Source organism: Chaetomium strumarium, assembly GCF_033439665.1.
Source record: "Chaetomium strumarium strain CBS 333.67 chromosome Unknown B0T15scaffold_1, whole genome shotgun sequence".
In the NCBI taxonomy this organism is placed as follows: domain Eukaryota; kingdom Fungi; phylum Ascomycota; class Sordariomycetes; order Sordariales; family Chaetomiaceae; genus Chaetomium; species Chaetomium strumarium.
In genome coordinates this window covers 3,851,728-3,873,178 of record NW_026944429.1, presented here as the reverse complement: position 1 = coordinate 3,873,178, position 21,451 = coordinate 3,851,728, and the positions used below count along the sequence as shown (strand labels likewise).

Sequence of the window (21,451 nt, the reverse complement as noted above, 5' to 3'; positions counted from 1 at the left end):
CCACCCCCTCTTTGGAGGGGCCATCAGATGAAAAAGCGCTCGGACCCCCCAAGTATGTCACACATACGAGGTATGTGCCATCATGATTCATCAGACCTTGGCTGTGGTGTGTCACTGGTGTGGCAAGTGCAACTGGGGTGTGAAACTGATATTTAACTGGGTCTCAAATTCTCTGGGCACTGGGAAACGCATTTCGTTATTACACAAAAGTTAGCCTACCATCACAGTCATCAAGTTAATCAATTCTTGGGCTCCATCTTCTATTAACACCCCGTTCAGTTATCCTGCGTTTCTGACGTTCCTTTTTCACGTGCGCCAGTGGAGGCTCACTTGGTCCTCATAACTCAAGATACTCTACGGCAGATATCATCAACACCAATATTGGCCCCTGCTTGCCGAGATGTCTAAAAAGAGGAAAACGCCGTCGGATGGCAACGTGATAAAGATCGGGGATAAGACCATCTCTTTGGAAGGGTACTTGACGAAAAAACCCCGCGAGCAGGCAGCTGAACCAGCACCGGAGCAAGATCCTGTCGCCAAGGATGCGCAGACCAAGGGGCAGCCATCGACATCACTGCCCTCTGACGCTGGGAAAGTAGAGCATCGCACAAACTCTTCGTTATCCAAACACTTAGCGGGTGATCCGCAGTATTTTGCGACCAGGCAAGCTCTCCCTCTATGGACTCGCCAAGACGACATCCGCAGGATTTTGCGGACCAAGGATGTGCTGGTCCTGGTTGGTGAGACAGGCTCGGGCAAGAGTACGCAGGTGCCCCAGTTCTTATATCAAGAAAAGTGGTGCCAGAGGAGGCGGGTGAAGATCAAAGCGGGCGAAAGCAGCCAGGAAGTTGGCGTGGGAGGCATGATCGCTATTACACAGCCGCGGAGAGTTGCTGCAACGACGCTTGCACATCGCGTCTCTCGAGAAGTAGGTACGCCGCTCACTGGGCAGAAAGATGGCCGGGGCGGCAGCCGTCCGGCCTGGAAGGGCCTTGTGGGCTACTCGGTCCGCTTCGATCACCGAGTTCCGCCTGGCACCCGGATCAAGTTTCTGACCGAAGGCATGCTCCTTCAAGAAATGCTTCGCGACCCTTACCTCAGGCAGTACAGCGCCGTGATCATCGACGAGATCCACGAGCGGAGCGTCGATGTTGACCTTCTCTCCGGCTTTCTCAAGCAGATCATCTCGGGTGACAAGGCTGGCCGTGGCGGGATCCCACTCAAGGTTGTCATCATGAGCGCTACGGCCAACGTGGAAAGCATTACAAAGTTCTTCTCTGATACGAAGTCTGGAGACTCTACCAGCGGTCCTAGCTCAGAAGCCGCGTCGAAGACCGGCGTCGAGTGTCTGAAGATCGAGGGGCGACAGTTTCCCGTCGACATCGTCCACACGCCGGAGCCCGTGCCGGAAATCGATCAAGCACTCGTCAAGCTCGTCTTCAAGATACACAGCAAAGAAGCACTCTCGGACAAGCACGGCAGAAAGGACATCCTAGCTTTCCTAACTGGTCAAGAGGAGATCGAGGCCGTGCAGAGACTTATCGAAGAGCACGCCTCAACGCTTGCCCCCAACCTTCCCAAAATCAAAGTCTTCCCTCTGTTCGGACAGCTCTCGATAGAGGCGCAGCAGGAAGCCTTCCAGCCAGTCAAGGGCGGCTTCACAAGGAAGGTTGTTCTAGCCACTAACATTGCCGAAACATCGGTTACGGTGCCTGGTGTGCGCTATGTTATCGACTGTGGCAAGGCAAAAGTGAAGGAGTTTCGACCGCGGCTCGGCATGGAGTCGCTGCTCGCCAAGCCGATCGCAAAATCGTCTGCTATCCAGAGGGCTGGTCGAGCCGGGCGTGAAGGGCCTGGGAAGTGCTTCAGGCTTTACACCAAGGAGACGTATGAGACGCTGCAGACGACAAGCCTTCCGGAAATCCTACGTACCGACATCCTCAGTGCGATCTTGACAATGAAAGCAAGAGGGATTGATGACGTCTTGTCGTTCCCGTTGATGGATCCGCCGGGGCTCGAGTCTGTCGAGAAAGCTCTTGTACACCTCCACATTCTCGGTGCTCTCGACGATGACGCTTCGATCACGGAGACGGGACGTAAGATGATGTTGTTCCCGGTCACGCCACCCTACGCCCGGGTCCTCTTGGCAGCCGCTGAGCAGCAGTACGATTGCCTGCTAGAGACCATTGACATCATATCATGCATCACCTCCGGCGAGGATATCTTCCTTCACCTACGGTCCGAGGAGGAGAAGGAGGCGGTGGAGGAGCACAGGAAAGAACTCTTCCGCCGTGAGGGCGATATCCTCACCTACCTCACAACGATGCAGCTCTACACGGCCGAGAACGCCGACAGGACACGGTGGTGCCGGGACCGCAAGATCAATTTCAGGAATATGAAGCAGGCTATGAACATCCGGAAGCAGCTCCGGCAGCTCTGTGCGCGGGAGGGCTTGATGGAGCTGCCGCCGCCAGATCCGCAGCCGTTCACGCCAACGTCCCCGGAGAAGGCGGAGCTTATTCTGAAGTGCTTCCTGAGGGGCTTTGCTTTGAAAACAGCGCTCCTGGCGCCGGATAGCAGTTACGTCACCTCTGCCGGCAAGCACACTGTGCAGATCCATCCCTCGAGCGTCTTGCACGGTCGGAAAGTGGAGGCCATCATGTATCTGGAGTACGTGTACACCCAAAAGAACTATGCGAAGAAGGTCAGCGCAATCCAGGCGGTGTGGATAGCAGAGGTTTTGAATGAATAAGGTCCCTTTAATCTTAGATTCCGGGGGGGCGGGGCGGGAGTTCTACGCTCCCTCACTTGGTTGGGTTTCTTGATACTCAATAGTGTATGACTGAAGTACTCACACCGTGTGGGACCATCAGCGCTGCGCATCGAGCAAATCGGCAACACGCCGTAATGGAACTGGGACTCTGAACACTGCTATGTTTTAGATACCACTACATCCATGGATACAATTCGCTTGAATAACACTACGTATCTGTAGCAGTCACACAATCTTATCGCATGTGAAAGCAAGCAAACGTTGGTCACTTACACTTAACGACTTCTTAAGGGACTGGAGAGATCCCCACGGTAGAGTCCAAAACCAGAGAGGCTGCTCTCGTGACAATGAGACCCTCCCCTCGTTTGCTCCTGGCGTCGGCCATGGCCTCCGTGAAGGTCATGTCGCCGGGCCCGATGGCTCTCCTTCCGCCGATTTACCTGTACCGCCGCATCCTCCGGGCCCATAGGAAACACCTCCCGTCGGAAATGCGACTTCTTGGCGACGAATACGTTAAGGCAGAGTTCAGGGCCCATCGAACAGTCGAAAACCCAGTTCACTTGGTGGGTAGAACCCTGTGGCTTCGGTGGCCCCTTCGCGGTTCTAGCTCTGACCTATGTGTAGATCGGGTTCCTCACGGAATGGCAGCTCTATGCCCAAAAGATCGAAGGAGATTCGTGGGCAGGTGAGAAGCTTGACCCGGGAAAGGTTGAGAAGATGAGTGGTACGGCCCCCTTCTTTAGCTGAGTTTGGGCGGTGACTGTTTCTGACCTGCGTGGGAACAGATGAGCAACTTGCACAGCTGTACGAGCTGATGAAGGCAATACAAAAAAGCGGAACGGAAGGCCAGAACTCAGGGTCATGACCAGACGGCTGGATGAGAAGATGCATCATGCTCAGTGAATTGAGACATGGAGGCCACATGTAATGGTGCTTAAGGCACGATCCAGCTGTATTTCGCCACTAGTTGGTTCGGAGACGAACTTAACCAGGTCGTTGGCATTGACCCCGTGACGTGATGACACCATCGTGCTTTCCTTCCCCAACTTCATTTCGATTCAAGCAGCCGCCAGGACTGTTGAGCTACCTGTAGAATCTCCTAGACCGGGTCCTTCCTGTGACACATTTACTACCTAGGTAGTACTGACCCAGGCTCCGTGCGACCTGCCTCGATTTTTGGAACGGCCTCGTCGTTCTCGAAAGCAGGCAACGGTAGTGCCTTCCCTTTACCTTTGACATCTTGCCGCTGCTCGCCCTTCCACGACCCCTCGATCTTGTTGTCGCATTCTGGCGCAGCTTCGAGGATCGGGGACAGCTTGATTATCCTCTCCTTCCATTTCCGTCTTCTGCTACTAGGCTGAGGCAGTTCTGCCGCTCTGGTTCCGGCAGCTTCATGCTCTGCTTCGTAGGCCCTGCGCGCACGAACCCTCATTTCCGCTTCCGCGAAGAGTTGCCGCCGGTGTTTGAACCTCTCCTCGGGGCTCAACTTGGCCTCAGCCTGGCATCTCTGCCTCTCGATCTCACGGTATGCAGCGGTAGCCCTTTCCTTGAACTCCTCTATCGACTTTGGGACGCCGTTTGCGAAGGCCTGGTCGACAATTTGCTCGCCTAGCTTGTTGTATGCAAGTTCGGCCAAGGTTGGATCAAGTTCGGCGAAGGCTGAATCACGAGCAGCAGCCGCTCTACGGCGGCGCCATCGTTCCACCCATCTCTCCAACTCTTTGGCCCTGGGATGTCCTTCGCCAAAGGTAAAACGAAGGGACTTACAAGCCTCTTGCGAGATGTTCCAAATTTCCGACCCGGGCCATCGAAAGGGCGTCAGGCAAAACAGGACAGACAGGAGGGCGTCCAGGGATGCGGCAGTCTCGAAGTGCCATCGTCCATAAACAGTCTTGGCCACATTCACCGCCCTCCTTGCGATGTCCTCGGCCTCCTCGAACCGACCGAGCCTGACAGCACACCGTGCCAGGTGTCGCATCTGACGAAGTGTCTTGCGGTCACTTGGTCCGTAGAGGGCTCGGGTCATATCCAGATTCATTTCGTACCAAAGGTAAGCTTCTTCCACGTCGCCGTATGCAATACACGCTTCAGCTATGCCTTCGTGCAGGACGGCACGGTAATCGTGGCGTTCTTCTGCGTCCGGAGGATCTTGATCTGGAGGTAGGGCTGCTGGCGCTTGTAGCGCTTGTAACCGCTGAAGCCAGTACTGCCTATCTGCATTCCGGGAATGCAAAGCGAGTTCGGCTTCCCAAGCCAGCATGTCGATGTCATCCGCTTCGACGACATCTTTCGCCGCTCTTATGGCATCTTCAAGGTACACCCTGCCCATGTCGTACCTCCCCGAATCGAAGTACAGGCGTGCTAGGTCCCTCAAGACGTCACCATTCTCGAGAATCCAGTATGTCGTGTCCGGCAGGCTGGGCCCTTGTTTGGTGGCAGCATCGACATGTTCGCGCACCTGTTCAACGGTCTCTCCCTCAATCTGGGGCCCGTCCTCCCGCCTCGTCACAGAATTATGCATTCCCACGATGGCTGGAGGCTGGTTTGTGTCCCCTTTAGGGTCAGTCTCCTCAACCGTTGCCATGACCTGCCTGGCCACCTGATCCGTCGAAACCCCCTGAAGCAATACGTGGACGATCTTCTGGCGCCTGGCTTGCCTATTCCTCTGCCCATCTTCACTCACCAAAGTACGCTTTCGAAATTGCTCTTCCATCTCCTTCTGAGATTCCTCTACCATCTCCTTCAAGCGAAAACGCAACCTGTCCAGAATTTCCATATACATAGACTCGGCGTCGCCTACACAGCCCATGTCGTGATAGACATTGCCCAGGATCCTGAGGGCCAAAGTCGCCGGTTTGCTATGGCTGCCATGTTCTATCTTGAACATGGCTGCGGCCCTGCGCAGGTGGTCCACGGCCTGCGGGAAGTATCGTTGCCGGTGATAGAACCACCCCAGCTTAAAGCTTAGTAGACCGTCATATTCATAGTCATGAGATCGCTCAGCGACCTCATGAGCCATGCAGGCATGGAGATGCGGACCCAGGTGCCGCAGCCAGACGTCATCCAGCCATTTAGAACTGAACTTTATTGATTCAATGAGCACGATCCTCGCAGCCAGGGCCTGCCGGCATCGAGTCCGCTCGTCCATCCTATCTTGGGCCCAGGCTTGAATCAGCACGTGCATTGAGACGAGACCCCGCGGCGACCGCCTGACAAGGGAGAATTGCTGGAGAAGCTGCAGGCCGCACTCGACAAACATACGATCCCAAGTCTTCTCAGGATAAATGCAAGTCAGCAGGCGCGAGGCATCCATGGAGGGGTCATCTGCAAGGTCGGAGAGAGGGCATTCTCTTGCGCTGCCGAACCTGAGCCGCTCTTCCGCCGCATGCTCGAACATCTTGATTGGGATATCCTCATTGTGGTAGAAGCAGAGCAAGTTCAACACCCTGAGGGCACATAACGCGGATAGCCCCAACAGACATCTTCCCTCCCGCCGCACCAAGCTCAAGATTGCATCGTACGAAAGGTCGAAAACAGCGTAGAGGGTCGGACGAGCCGGCGAAGAGCCATCCGGGTTTGGTCTACCGAGTAACGCGGACCGGTTGCGCCGGTCGCGGAATCTATGGAGGAACGTGTGCGCGGTGCAATCTCCTTTCCTCAAAATAGCTCCCATGGTTTCGATGGCAAGAGGTAGACAGCCAGCCTCGGTCACGGTTTCTCGAACCGCCTCCATTTCCTTCTCGTCCCCTCTGAGGTGCTCGCGGTTGGCAATCTTCAGCAGCAGGTCCACAGCCGCCGCCTCTGACAGCGGTTGGACTTCGTACACACACTCGGCTGGAAGGTCGGCCAGAAAGCCCTGGGACCGGGAGGTGTAGATGACATTGCCCGCGTTTCGGCGGGGGAGGACCGGCCGCAGACGCTCCTGGTCGGGGAGGTTGTCGTATATCACAAGCCACTCGTCGGACAGCTCTCCCATCCAGCTCAGCGCGGCATCCCTCATTTCCTCGACGGGGGCCCGTCCCGTGGATTCTTTATGCCGATATTCGTCGCAATACTGCTGGCAGATGTTGGCGTAGCTTCGGTTCACGGTCGAGACGGTGCTTCCATCGACGTGGAAGATGTACTTGAACCTGTTCAGTTGTTAGGGTTTAGGTATCCCGCGCCGCTTCAGGCATGGGGTTGCCACTTGCCTGTCCTCCAGATTGTCGGCAGCCTTGAGAGCAATCTGGGTCTTGCCTACTCCGCCAAGACCATACAAGAGGAACTCTCGTCGAGGTTTCCCCTTCGTGTCGCGCGGCGAGAAATGGGCGTCCAGCTTATCGAGGATGTCGTCCCTGGCCATGAAGAAACAGCTAACGTCCCCCAACGGCTGGACGTCCTGCGTTGACGAGATCAACAGGTCCCTGTCAATGCCATCTGAACTCAGCATGCGTTAGCATGGGATCATCTCATCATATGTTCAGTTAAGGGGGGTCGGTGCGTCCTCACGGGAGTGACCCAGCGTCAATCCATGGTCGGCTGCATTGCGGGCCAGCACATCTGCCGCATCCGAGACCCGGTCCATGACGAAGGGCTGGGCCAGATATTCGGCGGTCAAAGCCTTCAAGCGGCCCAGCTTGAGGTACTCGTCCAGTCCAACCTGGTCGGCAGCATCGGGGACGTTGAAGCGGAAATAGGCATTGCGATGTGCACCAAACTTGGCTTGGACGCGGCGGTGCGCCTCCTCGCCGTCGGTGGCGGTGTTCTTGAGAGTCCCAACCAGCTCTTTGACGAATCTCCACGAGCGCATAATGCTCGATGCCCTCGCGATGCTGACGAGGCGCGTGCCCGTGCCGATGCTGATCAGACAGCCCAGCCGCCGGCCGGTTCCGAACTGCTCCGCTGCTTCTTGGAGCAGGTACTCGACAGGATTGTTGCAGCCGATGGCGGCATCGATGTAATCCTCGGTAGAGAAGCTGCCGATCCTTATGGGCATGGGCTTGAAATAGAAGGAAGCAGCGGTGGTGGCGCGGGCGGCCTCCCAGATCTTGACCTCCATGCCGTCGTCGCCGGCAAAGGAGCGGAACCGGCGAGGCTGCCCAACTTTGTTCGCGGGCATGGCACAGACGAAACACTGGCCCTTGGCATCGGCGGCTGGCGGGTAGTGCCTCAGGTATTCCCCCATGTTGCGCCGTCGCACGAGGTCCTCCACGGCTTCCTTGAGCGCAGTGGCCCGGTATTTCTCGGTGGCCGTGGTCCACTTCCTGTTGCCGAAGGCGAAGATTTTGCTCGCACACTGATCGTATTCCAGCAGGGCTTCCTCTGCCGACATGCGGAGCCTTCCGAGCATGATGGCGATAAGGCTGCACAGAAGTCAGGGAACCAGCTGCAGCACAGGGGGCCCGGTTGCTCCCTCGACTCACCCTCCCGTGCTCGTGCCTCCGATCATGTGGAAGTAATCGCAAGGCTTGGGCACCTGGTCAAGACCGCGACTTTCCTTGATCTTGACCATGATCTCGTGCAAGATGAGGAGCGAGGCCACTCCTCGCACGCCCCCGCCATCTGCATCTCGTGAGACCCGTGTTCATCACAACACGACCAGGGCGCTCAGCAACTTACCGAGCGATAGCAGGTTAATTGCCTCATCGTGACTCGCTGACATCGATGTGGCTCGGCAATACCAAGATATGCCAAAAAAATTGTGCTTGATTGGTGAACGCCTAAACAAACAGCCAGCATCTATGTGGTTCGACGCTGAGAGAGAAGGCCGTCTCCAGACTAGCGTCGCTGATCAGGGGTAAGGTCTCTCTTAAGTACAGCACCTAAGCCGATATGTAGTGTACATACGTGCTGCGGTTTACCGACCCAGCTCTGCGACGATGGAACGACAAGGCTTCCCGTTAGCCGCCGGCTGCTGGTGGCCTGCATTGCTCTCGTGGCAGTGCCTGGACGGCGCCAACCGCTTCTTCCGCATCCTGGCGGCTTCGACCGCACCCGCCAACCAGGGTCAAGCGTCTGAGACTGCAGGAGAGGGTCCAAGGACACCTGACAGGTCACAATATCACCGCAATACCGCATCTGGATACTGGAGCGACTGTGGCCCGACAGGCTGAGACCGAGTGAGCCAGTGCTGCAAGTTGCAACCCTACCGCTCCTCAATTCACCCCGGGTGTAAGGCGAGGAAATGGAGACGGTGGGTGGTTCTGTGCATGTATTGTACATTAGTACATGATGTATTGTATGCGGGAGGGCGGCAGCTGCGCTATACACGGAGTGCTGTGAGGCTCCAAGGATCACAGACAGGGGTTTGGGCTGCGATCGAGCGGGAGGCAGTACCTTACGTACCGTGTAGTATTGTACCGTACATAACGTGACACATATTGTATATTGACCTCCTCACACGGAGGGTCTCAGTTCGTGATGACTAATAGGAACCTACGATGAACTTGACGTTGAAATAGACGTGTGTGTGTGTGTTTGGATATAGGTATGTATTTATGCAGGTATACGGTACAGCACATGTATTGTACAAGTCCGAGACGTAACATTCTGAAAAGTGCTGTGGTGTAATGATAGCCTGGTACGTTACGTATGGAAATTCCTACAGTACATACATACCTGGTATGTACGGCACAACACTTACCACCTCTCATATATCACCTCCAGTCGGCCGAAAACCTACCAACAACCAAATCCGGACTCATCGGACAGATCAGTTGGCAGCGCTGGCCCTTCAGCTGCGGTTTAAATCCGGTCACTTGGTTTGGAGGCTTAACAGAGATCGTTGGGTTTCACCCGTACTATGGTGCGGTGCCAACGTGGCTCCCCTTTGCCCCAACAACCGCGGTTGTGACTTCCGTAGCCGTTCTTTCCACCCGTCCTCCACCCCGCTGCCAGGTTCTTCTACATACAGAACCGTATCACGGCTTTGCCTCCCAGATTATGATTTCTGGAACGGGGAGGCACGCGACAGCCTCCACCTCTGGTTCTGGTATAAATGGGTAGTACATGCCACACCGATACACTGGCTTATTCTTGAGCTCGTACCACTTCCTGATGGGCTCGGGCACATCCGCCAACCCAAGCCACGCGGCAGCAGCCGTCATGTCTGGCTCTTCGGGCCCCAGCGGTTCCACCACACTAGCCCCCACTTTCCCAGCATCGAGGTCTTGACTGCTGCCACACGAAAGGCTCTCGCTCACCACCTTCTCAGCCTGCTGCGATCCTTCAGCATGGGCTGCTTCACCGCAGCTACAAAGAACGTGGACAAGAGACCGGCCGTCACGGGCACCTGAAGTGCCGACTTCCCCGCCGCATTTCATGTCCAGATCATGGGGGGCCCGCTCCTCGCATACAAGTGAACTGTGGGGTCCAAAACATGCACGTACTCTCTTGCGGTACTCCTCCGGAGTCTTGGGAGGGGAGTCCCTAATGAAGCGCGCCCAGCGTCTGACACACAAGTGATTAGGTCCGAACTTCGCCTTCGTACGCTCTATCCGGGCCCTGAGCTTGACCCAGGCCATTTCCACTTCGCGATTCCATTCCCCGGCCGCGCTGACTGTCCCTACCAGCGAGGTCCCCATTGGCTTCTTCAAGTCCAGCCTTGCTCGTTTCAGTTCTCGTCGAATTTGTGCGGTTATCGAATGAGTGAACCCGAGGGCCGCCTCTGCGGTGGCGAGAGCCTCCATCAAGATGTCCTCGCTCTCTTCGCTGTGCTCCATCGTCTTCCAAAAGACCGCTTCGTGTAGCTTATGCAACGCTAGGGCTGTCTCCTTGTGCCGCTCTCCATAAAGACGCCGTGCCCGGCGCACGCAATCCCTGGCGGCCGAGATAGCGGAGTCGCAATCGTCTCCCTCGACCATGCAATCGACCATGCGGCGTCGTATCTCCAGGCAATGTCGGTCGCAGTCACCGTAATAGTCTTCGAACCATTCGAGGCACTCGCGATAGAGTAGAAGCGCATTGCGCCACATGCCGTTCTTCAGAAGACAGTTAGCTTGAGCAATACAACAGCGCATTACGATCTCGTTCTGCCAAAACGCCTCCGGAATAGGCTCCCCTGGGGATGCTTGGAGGCCAGGAAGGGGCCCGCTGGGTTTGTGCCAGTATTCGAAGTTTCCAGGTTCGGTCAAGGATTTCACCTCGTGCTCGAGCCGCACGAGTTCCACGTCGTTTGGTGATAGATAGCCGTCTCGTTGGAGGAACTTGAGAGCGTCCTGAAGCATTCGTAGGCCCGCCCCATACCTGTCTTGGTCCATGTATACCCTACCAAGATCGGCGTGGGCGAGGTTGTACTCAGTGTTCCATTTGAGGTATTCATCCCGGTCATATGGAGGCTCTGTTCCCTCGGCCGGCTCGCGACTTTCACAAGGCTTGGCCGCGCCTCCGTTCCCGACCGGATCCTTCCGGTTTCTTCCACGGAAGCGAGCGAAGGAACTCACTGATGGACGCTTGGATGCAATGTCTGTAACGAGTTTAAGCCCGCCCTTCCGGCGCTTCGACTCTTCTTCAGCCTGCTTCTCGGACTTGGCAGCATCCATGTCATCCATCTTCCCGCGGAGCCTCTCAATGACCTCCAACAAGGCAAGCTCCGCCTCGTCAAGGTGTCCCATCTCGTGGTAGAGCAAACCTAGGCGTCGCAGTGTCTCGATGGTGTTACAGGCATAATGGCCGAATTCTGTCCTGTAGAGCTGCAGACTCTTCAGGAACGCCTCCTCGGCCTCGGTGAATTTCTTCTCCTCGTGATAGTGCCAACCAAGCTGAAACATCAGCCGGCCTTCGTAGCGGTCAATCAGGGGGATGGACTGGTGTGCGCAACACGCTTCGATATGCGGTGCCAGAACGCGACTGCGGTAGATATCGACATATGCGTCAGACGGCAATCCGAGGGCTTCGGTGGCCATGACTCTGGCTACGAGGCTATATCGCAAGTATTCCTCTCTCTTCATCCTGTGCCGCGCCCAGCGATGAACCAAGACATGCATCGATACGTGTCTTCCGCTCCGCTTCTGCTTAATGAGGGAGAAGGTCGACAGAAGCTTCAATCCGAAGTCGAAGGGAGCGGAATTCCATTCCCCGTTATCCTCAGTAGCCAGCAGAATATCAAAATCCGGATCTGGGGTACCCATGCGGATAAGCTTCCACAGAGGATACAGAACGTCGGCGCCCGCGCCCTTCCGATTCTCAGCCGCGCGTTTCCAGATCTCCCTAGCCGGGATCGCTTCATGGTGATAGAAAGATAACACGCCCAGCATTTTCAGAGCCAGAGTAGCGGCACGCCCGGCGCCGGTTGTGCCGAATCTCCCCTCGCGGCGCCTGCGAGCCTTGATGGTGTCGGCGGCGAGCTCTAGGGTGGCGTACACTGTCGGGTTTTCAACACGTCTGTCTCCGAAGTGGGGGTCCGAGAGAATGCCAACCTTCCGAGCGCGGAATTCCTCAAGATATGTACGCAGTGTCCATTCCGAATCCCGAATCGAGGCTGCTGCTTTGTCGATGGCCAGGGGCAGAAAACCCAGCTCCCGGACGATGGCTTGGGCTGCGTCCACGTCGCCGGGATCAGGGGATGTGCCTCCGCAGCCGGAAGCTTTCAAAAGGAGGGCCACCGCATCAGCTTCGCCGAGCGGGGTGACTTCAAAAACACAGTCCTGGGGAAGGTCGCGCCTGAGTGCTGTCGATTGAGACGTATAAATGACGTTTCCCTTTCCTCGGGCCGGAAGTTGGCTTCGCCGGTCGTGTACGTTGCAGTCGTCGAAGATCATAAGCCACTCGTCCGTCAAATCCTCCATCCACTGCATCGCAACGCTCTTCATCGCTTCGACAGTCTTGGCTGCTGCCAAGCCATGCCGTTTCGCAATCTCGGCGTAGCTTTGGGAGATTGTGACCGGCTTTGATCCGTCAATGTAGAAGAAGTACTTGAATCTGGGACACCGTTAGCTACCGCTGCCCAGTGCCATGATGATGTTATGGTGTTATGGAGGAGTGCACGAGCCTGTCTTCGAACATCTCTAAGAACTTGAACGCAATCTCGCTCTTGCCAACGCCAGCCATACCGTGCAGTAGAAACTCCCGTCGGGGCCTGCCTCCCGTGCTGCGCGCACAGAAGTAGGCATCGAGTCTCTCAAGCACGTCTTGCCTCCCGGTGAAGAAGCGGCTCGCGGCACCCATAGATCGGGTCCTCCCTTTCGAGAGAACCACCTGTTCCCTGTCGAGGCCAACTAAGGTAGTTAGGGTCAGCACACGTAGCCGGGATAAAGCAGCACGGCGGCCGGGGCAGCTCCATACAAACGTGGCCAAGGGTAAGACCGTGGCCGAAGGCATCGGTTTGCAATGCTTCGGCAATCTGAGATACTTGCGCCGCGATCTCTCGCCCGGCGAGGTACCTTGCCGTCAAAGATTTGAGCACCGGTATCTTTTGGTAGTGGCGCAATTTGACCTGCTCCGCCGCCTCGGGAACGTTGAAGCGATAGTACGAGCCGGGAAAGGGGTGTAGTCTGGACTGTAGCCGTCGGTGTGTTTCCTCGCCGTCCGTAGCCGTGTTCTTTAGGGTTTTGACAAGGCCAATGTAATAGCGCAGGCCGCTCAGTGCTGCCTCCAGCCTTACTCCTCGGGTGCCGGTACCGATGCTCACCACACAGCCGAGCCGTCTGCCGGACCCGAACTCGTCGACAGCTTCCTGTAGGAGATATTCCACCGGGTTGTTCACGCCAATGGCCGCGTCGATGCACATCAGCTCTTCCGTGGGGCTCGCCAGTCTCTGGGGCTTGAAGTAGGAGGACGCCGCAGTAGTGGCCCTCGCAGCTTCCCAGATCTTGAAATTCGTCACGTCCCACATGCCAGCACCACCGGTATCCTTAGGAAAGGAGCGTACCAGCCGAGGTTCTCCAATGCTGTCAGAAGGCATGACACATACGAGCACCTTCCCCTTTTCCTCTGGAACGCTCGGGTACATGTCCTCGCCCAGGCCCCGGTCTTTGACGAGCCGCTCGACGACTTGCCGAAGCGCAGTGGCGCGAAACCTCTCCGTGAGGCTCCACGACTTCCGGTTGTCAAATGAGAAGATCTTGCCCGCACACTCATCGTACGCTTGCAACGCCTCTTTGGTCGACATCCGCAGCCTCCCCAGCATAATCGCGATGAGCCTAGCCCCGTTATTAGCCATTCAGCAGTCTCTCAACGTTGCCTCTGTCCGCTTACCCTCCGGTGCTGGTCCCAGCCATCATGTGGAAGAACTCGCAGGGCTTAGGAACCTCGGCAAGGCCGTACATGTCCCTTATCTTGGTCATGATCTCGTCGAGGATGACGAGGGACGATACCCCCCTGACGCCCCCGCCATCTGCACCGGGTCAGTTTGTTCTCACGTCACACGGGCTGAATAGAGACTCACCAAGGGAGAGAAGATTTATGGCCTCATCAGAGATGGAGGTGTCGTCTTGGTGCACCATCGTTCTCGATCCTCGTTGAGCAGCATATGATATACATCCAACGGTGGTTAGCAGCACTGGCGATCACTATGCCACGGCACCTTCTGCTACCGAAGCTGCGGAACCTGGCTGGAGACAGAAAATGTCGGACGGTCGAGTCGGAATATACTAATGGCCTCGGGCGTGCAGCCTCTCGATGGGCTGGTCTGGCAAGGGTACCCGCCAATGAGAAGTGAACCACAAGCGCCAGCAAAGGCAGCTACCCGATATGCAGCCTCCGTGGCAGGGATCCATACATACATGCACTCCCCGCCTGTATGCATAAGCTGTACTGTACGACGTACATCGCGGAAGGACGCGCAAGGCGAACTTGAAGTCGGCCTAGCGAAGGAAGCATCATGCCCCGGGGCCTCAGACGGGGGAGAGCGCGAGATCCCCTGCCGGCGTTCCCGAACGACATAACACCAGGGCCCTCTGGAGCTGGGGTTGGAGACGCAGCCACTGAAGCCGCATCTAACCCTCGCCCTGACCGTCTGTCTCACGCTGAGACTCCGACTCCATCTCATTGGCGTAAGGTTGCAATACATTTCACTGCGTCGGGGAATACATAACTAACTAAGGTACTGTGAGTGGCTGTGTGTGCGGAAGGGCGGGCGGTTAGAGGCGATCGGCCGTGTCCAAGCGGGCATGTGCATGCCCAGCCCTGGGACTAGCTCATCGTCGAAAGAGCTGTATCTTTTGCCAACGAACTGCGGATCGTGGTATAAGGCGGTGGCGTTCCTTATGGTATTCCACTGCTCGGATGGCCTTTTTGCCCTGTCTGTCTCATACGCCATTGACTTGTTGTGACTGGAAGGACTGAACAAGGAGGGAGTGAGTGTAAGAACGGATGTTACCAGACGGTTCGTATTTTATCAGAAATGTAGACAGTGCCTTCCCGAAAATGGCACCGTACTCAAAAATGTGTACGAGTGGTACTGTACGGTAATGGCAGAGTATATTTCGTACCGCCCTGAAAATATCAGCTGTATCGGAAAGGTGAATTGGACACCACTCACTTCAAAGATGATAAGTTGTTTTACATAGACCAAGACGTCTTCTAGGCCACGGAAGGTTCACAATCTATCAAGCTTCTACAATTACAATAAAGTGAAAGGGGGCACATTCCAACTTGCCTAGCCACCATGGTAACTTACCTCTCTTACCTAGCGGTATAAGGTATTTACCGTATATACCGGACATACATATATAAACTCTAATGGTTAAAGTGTATTGTACCGTATATGTACAATACACCCCCACATCCCATGGTGCCTTACCGTGTATGCTCAGGCGATCTGCAACCCCTGAAACAAGTGGGTAAGAAGTGGTTGAATTTGTGGTGGTTGGGTTGGTTGTTGTAAGTGAACAGGAGTTGGTTTTCCACTGCCCAGAATTTCCTTTTAAACCCCAGGTGTGCGTTGCACCTTCCAACACCCCCCACCCTAGAGTGTCTAACGCTATGTATGAATCCAAGTTGTGGGCGGGGGCAATGTAAGGCAGTAGTAGGTGACCGATCAGAAGCTGTCAAACGGGAGGTTGGACCATGCAACAATCGGATACGAATATATGAGCTGGCAAGATCTAGCTGACGGGGACGTATTATTCCGAGATGGACCGTATGTCCGCTACGGATACGGTAATAACGCCCCGCATCCTGCCATGTCTTTGCCACCAGGCAGGTAAATACAAGAACCCCATTTCCCCCCTGTTCTATCTACGATGCGATATATGAGGAATAGAAAACCGGAAATGAACGACGCGGACCCAAGAGCAGACGGATCACAGGCGGTCTCACAACAGACACCTCCAGAGCCACAGCCACAATCTTCCTTCCCTCTCCGTCTCAACCCAGCTCCTCCAGGTCACGCTCACTGTACAACGGCCGACCCGTCAAGATACCAAGTCGAATCCACCCGGGGATCCAGCTCCTTCGTCGAGAAGCCGTTGCCGAGGTACCAAAATCTGTTTTGGTTCGGGTTCTCGTACACATACTCCCAGTCCTCGCCTCGGAACCGTTCCAGCATGTGGAAGAAATGGATGCGGCTGCCCGGGTGCAGCGCCGTCACCGGCCCGTCCTCCCGCCCGTTCTTGAACCAGGAGCGGCCACCGGGAGCAGCCCACGCGGTCCGCGGCATGAAGGTGGTGATGTGCTCGAAGTAGTCGTCGACTGCGGCGCGGGAGGGGGCGATGGCTTTGATGCACTCGGTCTGGCACTTTTTGATCACCGACGTGATATACTTGGCGATGTGCTCGCTGAGCGTGAAGACGCTGCCGTGGCCGATGGGCGCGTTGGGGCCGAGGAACACTGCGGGGTTCTGCGTGTTAGTCATGTTGCGCTTGAATACTAAGGTATCCAATACTTCTTAAATGTACAGGGGCAGCTGGGGGCGTACTGAAGTAGTTTGGCAGTCCGGCCACAGCCAAGGACATGTATGCCTTGGGCGTCTCCTCCTTCCACCTCTCTTGGAGGTTGCCCTCGCGTCCGACGATGGGGAACCGCGGGCAAAAGGACGTGTCGAAGCCGGTGGCACAGACGATGGCGTCGACTTCGAGTATCTCGCCCGAATCTAGCTCGATACCCTCTGGCACAAACCGCTTGATCTCAGACTTCCTCACTTCGACATTGGGCTTCGTAAGCGCCTGCAGGTACCCGTGGCCGGGCGTCATTCTTTTGTACCCAAGAGGAAAGTCGGGTATTAGGGCCTTGCAGAGTTTTTCGTTCCCTCCAAGCATCAATGTCATGTACTCTGTGACCTTGGCCCGCGCAAAGGCCTGAACCGGACTCTGTGTGAGGACCTGGCGAACCGCGTTAGATATCTCCGTGCCAGAGACACATTCAGAAGTGTCAAACTCACGATTGGAAAAGCATTGTTCACCTCCGCCTCGATCTTTTTGACGAACTCGTGGTAGAACTCCGGCTCTGATTTGAACCTCTCAACAGTTTCTTGGGAAAAGTTCTCATGTTGATCCATCTGAATTTTGCTCAGGATCTCGCCGGCCTGGCCCATGATTTTCCACGCCTGTATCCTTGGCGGGACCACCCAGGTGGGTGTCCGGAAGATATGGTACAGTTTATGCGCACCTGGATGTTGTCAGGGTCACATGGGAAGTTCAGTGAGAAAAAGTCCATACCTTTTTGTAGCTCTGGTAACACCTGAACTCCGCTCGATCCATTTCCAATGACGGCGATTGTCTTCCCCGTGTGGTCGAAATCCTTTGGCCAGCAGGCAGTGTGTATCAAGCGCCCCTTATAGACGTCGATTCCTTCGACGTCGGGCCACTTCCAGTTGCTATGTGGCTCGGGAGTCAGCGAACTAGATCCTGCAACAACCCACCCTCGGCTTACTTCAATATGCCCGTGCCATCGACAAGGAAGGTAGCGTGGTCGCCAAACTCCTCCCCTGTTTCCAGGTTCCGAATGACTAGTTCCCACCGGCCGTCTTCCTCGTTCCACCGAGCCGAGACCACTTGGTGTGAAGTCTTTATCGAGTCCCTCATGCCCTCCTCGTCGCAGACATGGCAGAGATAGTCTCCGATTTCCTCAGCTGCCGCGAAGAAGTTCGCCCAGTCCTTCTTTTGCTGCCACGAGAATTGGTAGTTATGGCTGGGCACGTCGCAGCGGCACCCGGGATAGCGGTTCTCCAGCCAGGTGCCTCCCACATCCGAGTTCTTCTCATAGATGACAGCTTCGTAGTCGCTGAGGTTGAGCCGTAGGGTCCGAATCAGATTCAGGCCGCTCGCTCCGGCCCCGATGCCTACGATACGGATGTGCCTCGAGGATCCCAGTGGTTGTTCGCGAACCGTGTAAGTAGCACCTGGTAGTGGGGGTTCGGCCGAAGTGGCATGGCTCTTGGTTTCGGCCGCGGTCTCAGTGGCAGCCGTCATGGCAGGCTTTGAAGGAAGGGACACTCGGGGAAGCCGGTGACAGTCGACAATGCTCAAGACAGCGCTGGATATCATTGGATCTGGCCGGAGGGTTCAGTGTTGGGGTCTACGACTGTTGACTCTTTATATCCTGGGTTTAAGGGGGTCGTAGGAGCTGAGATGATGCACTGATAAGTGACAATGGGAGCAGCGCGCCGTCATCCCAACAATGGAGCAAGCAACCTGGAATCTCTCCGTGGCCGGACCTTGTCTGGAATCTCAGGAGTGGCAAGAGCGGGGGAGGATTCCAGGTTGCTGCTCGCAGGTCGGTGAACTTACCCAGCCGTGAACTCCCAGGTGCTCTCAGACAAGCAGGAACAGACATGCAGACTGGTCAAAGGAATACGACACAGTTCAAGCCTCCGCCCCATTCCAGCTTGACAGAGTGGATGCATCCAAACTTCAACTCCGAGAGAGCAACTGCACAGTTGGTCCGTTTACGGTGGCCGAGACGTTGCGCTGAGCCAGCCTCCCTAACTGATGGTGCTCGACCAAAGCCTCTCGAAGTCAGGGCACGTCCTGCAACGGCACGACCGAACAACGCAGACCCATCTCTCGGGCAATTCTAGTCCATGTTGATGGCGGCCATCTCGGGTATTGCATCTGCAGTCCAATCGGCGTTGCTCTCCTCTGGGCCCGCATGCTTCCCCGGCCCCTGCGGGAAGGCAGCTCAGACGTGATGCGAGGAAGATAGAGCCGTGTGAAGGACGAGAGTGTTCCTGGATTCGCGTCGTATTTCGTCCAACCACAGCGGTTGCTGGTTGTGTCCGGGAGGCCACTGATGCTTATTAGCAGATGGCGAATGAGAGATGCCTGCCGAAACTCCCCTGGAGCTTGTCAGATGTTCAACCTTAGGTAATGCGGGCGTGATTACCCCACCTTACCGAAACGGATGCTTGACAGTCCCCACAGTCGAAGAAAAGCTTCGGCTGACGGATAAAACTAGGACCGTCGCAGAACACAATTAAGAGAGCGATCGAGAGAACATATAATCGATCGTGAAGCACGCACGTCTGGTGCACCAAGTGCGACTGTCTCTTAAGTTGTGGGACATCGTCTGAAGATCCGACGAAAGTTTTTCTGAACCAGAGGAGCGTCGAGGGTTTCCAGCCTGGCTGGCGTTGAGAGATGGGTTTCTCATTTTCTTTCGCCGGGGACGACATAGAGGACGACCATCAAGCCCTATCTTCTCCACCACAGGCGGTAGGTAAGTCGACAGCAGGTGCTTTCCCCGTCCAAGGGAAGCCATTGCTGCCGGCTACGCATCACGAGTTGGAAGACATCCTGTCGAAGCTGCCATCTAAGATCGCCTTCAACCTGCTCGATGTCGAACTTGGCGACGGCCGCGCCATCTCGCTACCACGCCGCGAGTTATGGGATGTGCGCGTGCAGCTGATGGCTGAGGAGAACATCGACAACTCTGCAGACTCCGAAGCCGGCCTTGGTGAGCACGACGTTAAGACGGGCATCTATGAAGGCGGCTTCAAGAGTTGGGAGAGTAGTGTCGACCTGGTCAAAGTCCTCGCAGCCGAGAAAGTGTCTGATCTGTTGGTTGATGATCCGTGCATTGTGATCGAGGTGCGGGCCCTTACTCCGGCTCTTTCCACATCAAAGCGGCTGTGAATGTGCTGACTCGTCTTGCAGCTTGGCTGCGGCACAGCATTGCCTTCTCTCGTTGTCTTTCATTGGGCCCTGGCCGAGAGAAAGTCCGAGCACAAGAAGGCCTTGGTGCTCACACTCGCAGACTACAACCCTACCGTACTCTATCTTGTGACGCTGCCTAACTTGATCCTCGCCTGGGCACTCCAGCAGCGAGGGCAAGACGCCGTCCTTGATGAGGCATTCGCAGTCGACGGAGAGCTCGAGTTGGCCCCCGAAGTGCTCGAAGCCTTCAGGCGGTCCCTCGACTCGAACTGTATCACCCTCTCTTTTCTGTCTGGAGCTTGGTCGACCGACTTCGTCGATTTACTTTACCGCTCAGGAATTCCGACCAGCCTTCCGAAGACAACAAAGACATTGGTGCTCGGGTCAGAGACCATTTACTCTCCATTCGCTCTCGAAAGCTTCAGCAGCATACTGCTCTCAATTTTGCAACGAGAGCGCCAGGAGCGTCCAAGTGGCAACGCCCGTGCTCTCGTTGCCGCGAAGCGGTTGTACTTTGGCGTTGGGGGTTCACTGGATGATTTTGTGAACAGGATGAGAGGGCTTGGAGCTGCTATCCGGGTTCTGTTTGAAGAGACCCAAGGCGTCCATCGCGGCGTTGTCGAGTGCCTTCTCGCTTGATCGCCGAGGAGAACAAGGAGGCGCGACTGAGTTCCCCGGCGTCCCACTACTGAAACATCCAGCAGAATTGTTAAGACAACGAAGACAGCACAGCAATACCGGTCAGCCTGACGCTTTGGTGTGGCAGATGCACTGCACTTGCAGATGACTCTGCACAGTAAAGGCTAGAAGGGGCGTTACACAACGTACACCACTCGTCTTGGCCCCCTTCATTGAGGACTACGGCTGCAGATCCGGCATCGCCCAAAAGTTTATCCATGATGGAGGTGTTTTCAGATTGCAGCATCTGGGCAAGGTGTTCACCGTGACATCACGATGCCGACATCGACGAAGGCCAGCATTGGGTGCGGATTGCCTTCTGCTCTGGGTAAAAGGGTCACATACGACAGAGGAAACTCCGCCCTTTGTCCCGTTATGCATACCGGGCATCGAGAAATGGCCATTGTGCGACCTAGCTCCGTCTGCGGCTTGATTAGCTTTGTGGCTGACCTACATGTGCTTCCCGAGACATCCCAAGAGAACCGAGGGGCGACGCATGGGGCAGAGTGAGATGACATGCAAGCAAGCAGGCACAGCGTTTGTCGACCGCGTGCCTCAACCGCGTACCACGGAGTGGTACGACCGGTCCCAGCAAGGCGGCTGGTTCGTCCAGCCATAGACTCGGAGCTCTGCCACAGTACAGTACCTAGGTAGATAGTGGTGGGACAAGGAGAACCCGGAGCACGCCGAGCACAAGTGCGGAATCTTGTGTTGCACTGTCTGAACACCGCATGCATCAATGTCCAACTGGCAGCTGCTGTGCCTCAGCCCCCAATGCGACTATAATAATATACCTTAGGTAACTACATAAGTAGTCGTTTGAGGCAGCCTTGTCGGAAATCAGCATCTACATTTGTATCAGGCGCTCCGAGGTAGTGTACAATCAGGTACGCTTCACAAACGGCGATAAGCCTTAGCTGGCAGTTACCCTTATTCTGAATTCTCGTACTCCGTACGAACTAAGCGGTGCCTCCCTACCTGAGTTTGTGTA

At 55.9% G+C, this 21,451-nt stretch overlaps 6 protein-coding genes across 6 annotated transcripts; 3 read left to right on the top strand and 3 right to left on the bottom strand.

Annotated features, from left to right (window-relative positions):
* Positions 1-42: 42 nt before the first annotated feature.
* Positions 43-2,932, top strand: B0T15DRAFT_407637 (P-loop containing nucleoside triphosphate hydrolase protein). Its single transcript, XM_062865328.1, has one exon. It carries the CDS (start codon positions 401-403, stop codon positions 2,750-2,752), a length of 2,352 nt encoding a protein of 783 aa, XP_062726285.1. The 5' UTR covers positions 43-400; the 3' UTR covers positions 2,753-2,932.
* On the top strand, positions 2,933-3,775 carry B0T15DRAFT_518684 (uncharacterized protein). Its single transcript, XM_062868384.1, has 3 exons — positions 2,933-3,336; positions 3,398-3,497; positions 3,559-3,775. Exons 1-3 carry the CDS (start codon positions 3,121-3,123, stop codon positions 3,636-3,638), a joined length of 396 nt encoding a protein of 131 aa, XP_062726284.1. The 5' UTR covers positions 2,933-3,120; the 3' UTR covers positions 3,639-3,775.
* Positions 3,776-8,854, bottom strand: B0T15DRAFT_518680 (uncharacterized protein). The gene is made up of 5 exons (XM_062868383.1): positions 8,372-8,854; positions 8,176-8,314; positions 7,262-8,115; positions 6,964-7,189; positions 3,776-6,903 (listed from the first exon to the last, which is right to left on the bottom strand). The coding sequence occupies exons 1-5, from the start codon at positions 8,412-8,414 to the stop codon at positions 3,903-3,905; spliced, it is 4,263 nt and encodes a 1,420-aa protein (XP_062726283.1). The 5' UTR covers positions 8,415-8,854; the 3' UTR covers positions 3,776-3,902.
* Positions 8,855-9,672: 818 nt separating this feature from the next.
* On the bottom strand, positions 9,673-14,193 carry B0T15DRAFT_388954 (uncharacterized protein; the record flags this gene model as incomplete). Its single annotated transcript, XM_062864467.1, has 6 exons — positions 9,673-10,310; positions 10,548-12,663; positions 12,737-12,966; positions 13,034-13,890; positions 13,946-14,084; positions 14,136-14,193. 6 exons carry the CDS (start codon positions 14,191-14,193, stop codon positions 9,673-9,675), a joined length of 4,038 nt encoding a protein of 1,345 aa, XP_062726282.1.
* Positions 14,194-16,082: 1,889 nt separating this feature from the next.
* On the bottom strand, positions 16,083-18,099 carry B0T15DRAFT_507172 (uncharacterized protein; the record flags this gene model as incomplete). Its single annotated transcript, XM_062867631.1, has 5 exons — positions 16,083-16,558; positions 16,608-17,010; positions 17,070-17,296; positions 17,347-17,504; positions 17,561-18,099. 5 exons carry the CDS (start codon positions 18,097-18,099, stop codon positions 16,083-16,085), a joined length of 1,803 nt encoding a protein of 600 aa, XP_062726281.1.
* Positions 18,100-19,033: 934 nt separating this feature from the next.
* B0T15DRAFT_39928 (uncharacterized protein) lies at positions 19,034-20,571 on the top strand. Its single transcript, XM_062864994.1, has 2 exons — positions 19,034-19,716; positions 19,783-20,571. The coding sequence occupies exons 1-2, from the start codon at positions 19,267-19,269 to the stop codon at positions 20,419-20,421; spliced, it is 1,089 nt and encodes a 362-aa protein (XP_062726280.1). The 5' UTR covers positions 19,034-19,266; the 3' UTR covers positions 20,422-20,571.
* Positions 20,572-21,451: the final 880 nt, after the last annotated feature.

Bases quoted from the DNA above. Each gene is read 5' to 3' on its own strand.
- B0T15DRAFT_407637 (XM_062865328.1), top strand. From the start codon at position 401: ATGTCTAAAAAGAGGAAAACGCCGTCGGATGGCAACGTGATAAAGATC.
- B0T15DRAFT_518684 (XM_062868384.1), top strand. From the start codon at position 3,121: ATGAGACCCTCCCCTCGTTTGCTCCTGGCGTCGGCCATGGCCTCCGTG. The intron at 3,337-3,397 runs GTGGGTAGAACC...ACCTATGTGTAG, and splicing joins TCGAAAACCCAGTTCACTTG to ATCGGGTTCCTCACGGAATG. The intron at 3,498-3,558 runs GTACGGCCCCCT...GCGTGGGAACAG, and splicing joins AAAGGTTGAGAAGATGAGTG to ATGAGCAACTTGCACAGCTG.
- B0T15DRAFT_39928 (XM_062864994.1), top strand. From the start codon at position 19,267: ATGGGTTTCTCATTTTCTTTCGCCGGGGACGACATAGAGGACGACCAT. The intron at 19,717-19,782 runs GTGCGGGCCCTT...CTCGTCTTGCAG, and splicing joins ATCCGTGCATTGTGATCGAG to CTTGGCTGCGGCACAGCATT.
- B0T15DRAFT_518680 (XM_062868383.1), bottom strand. From the start codon at position 8,414: ATGTCAGCGAGTCACGATGAGGCAATTAACCTGCTATCGCTCG. The intron at 8,116-8,175 runs GTGAGTCGAGGG...ACTTCTGTGCAG, and splicing joins GGAGGCACGAGCACGGGAGG to CCTTATCGCCATCATGCTCG. The intron at 7,190-7,261 runs GTGAGGACGCAC...TGCTGAGTTCAG, and splicing joins ATTGACGCTGGGTCACTCCC to ATGGCATTGACAGGGACCTG.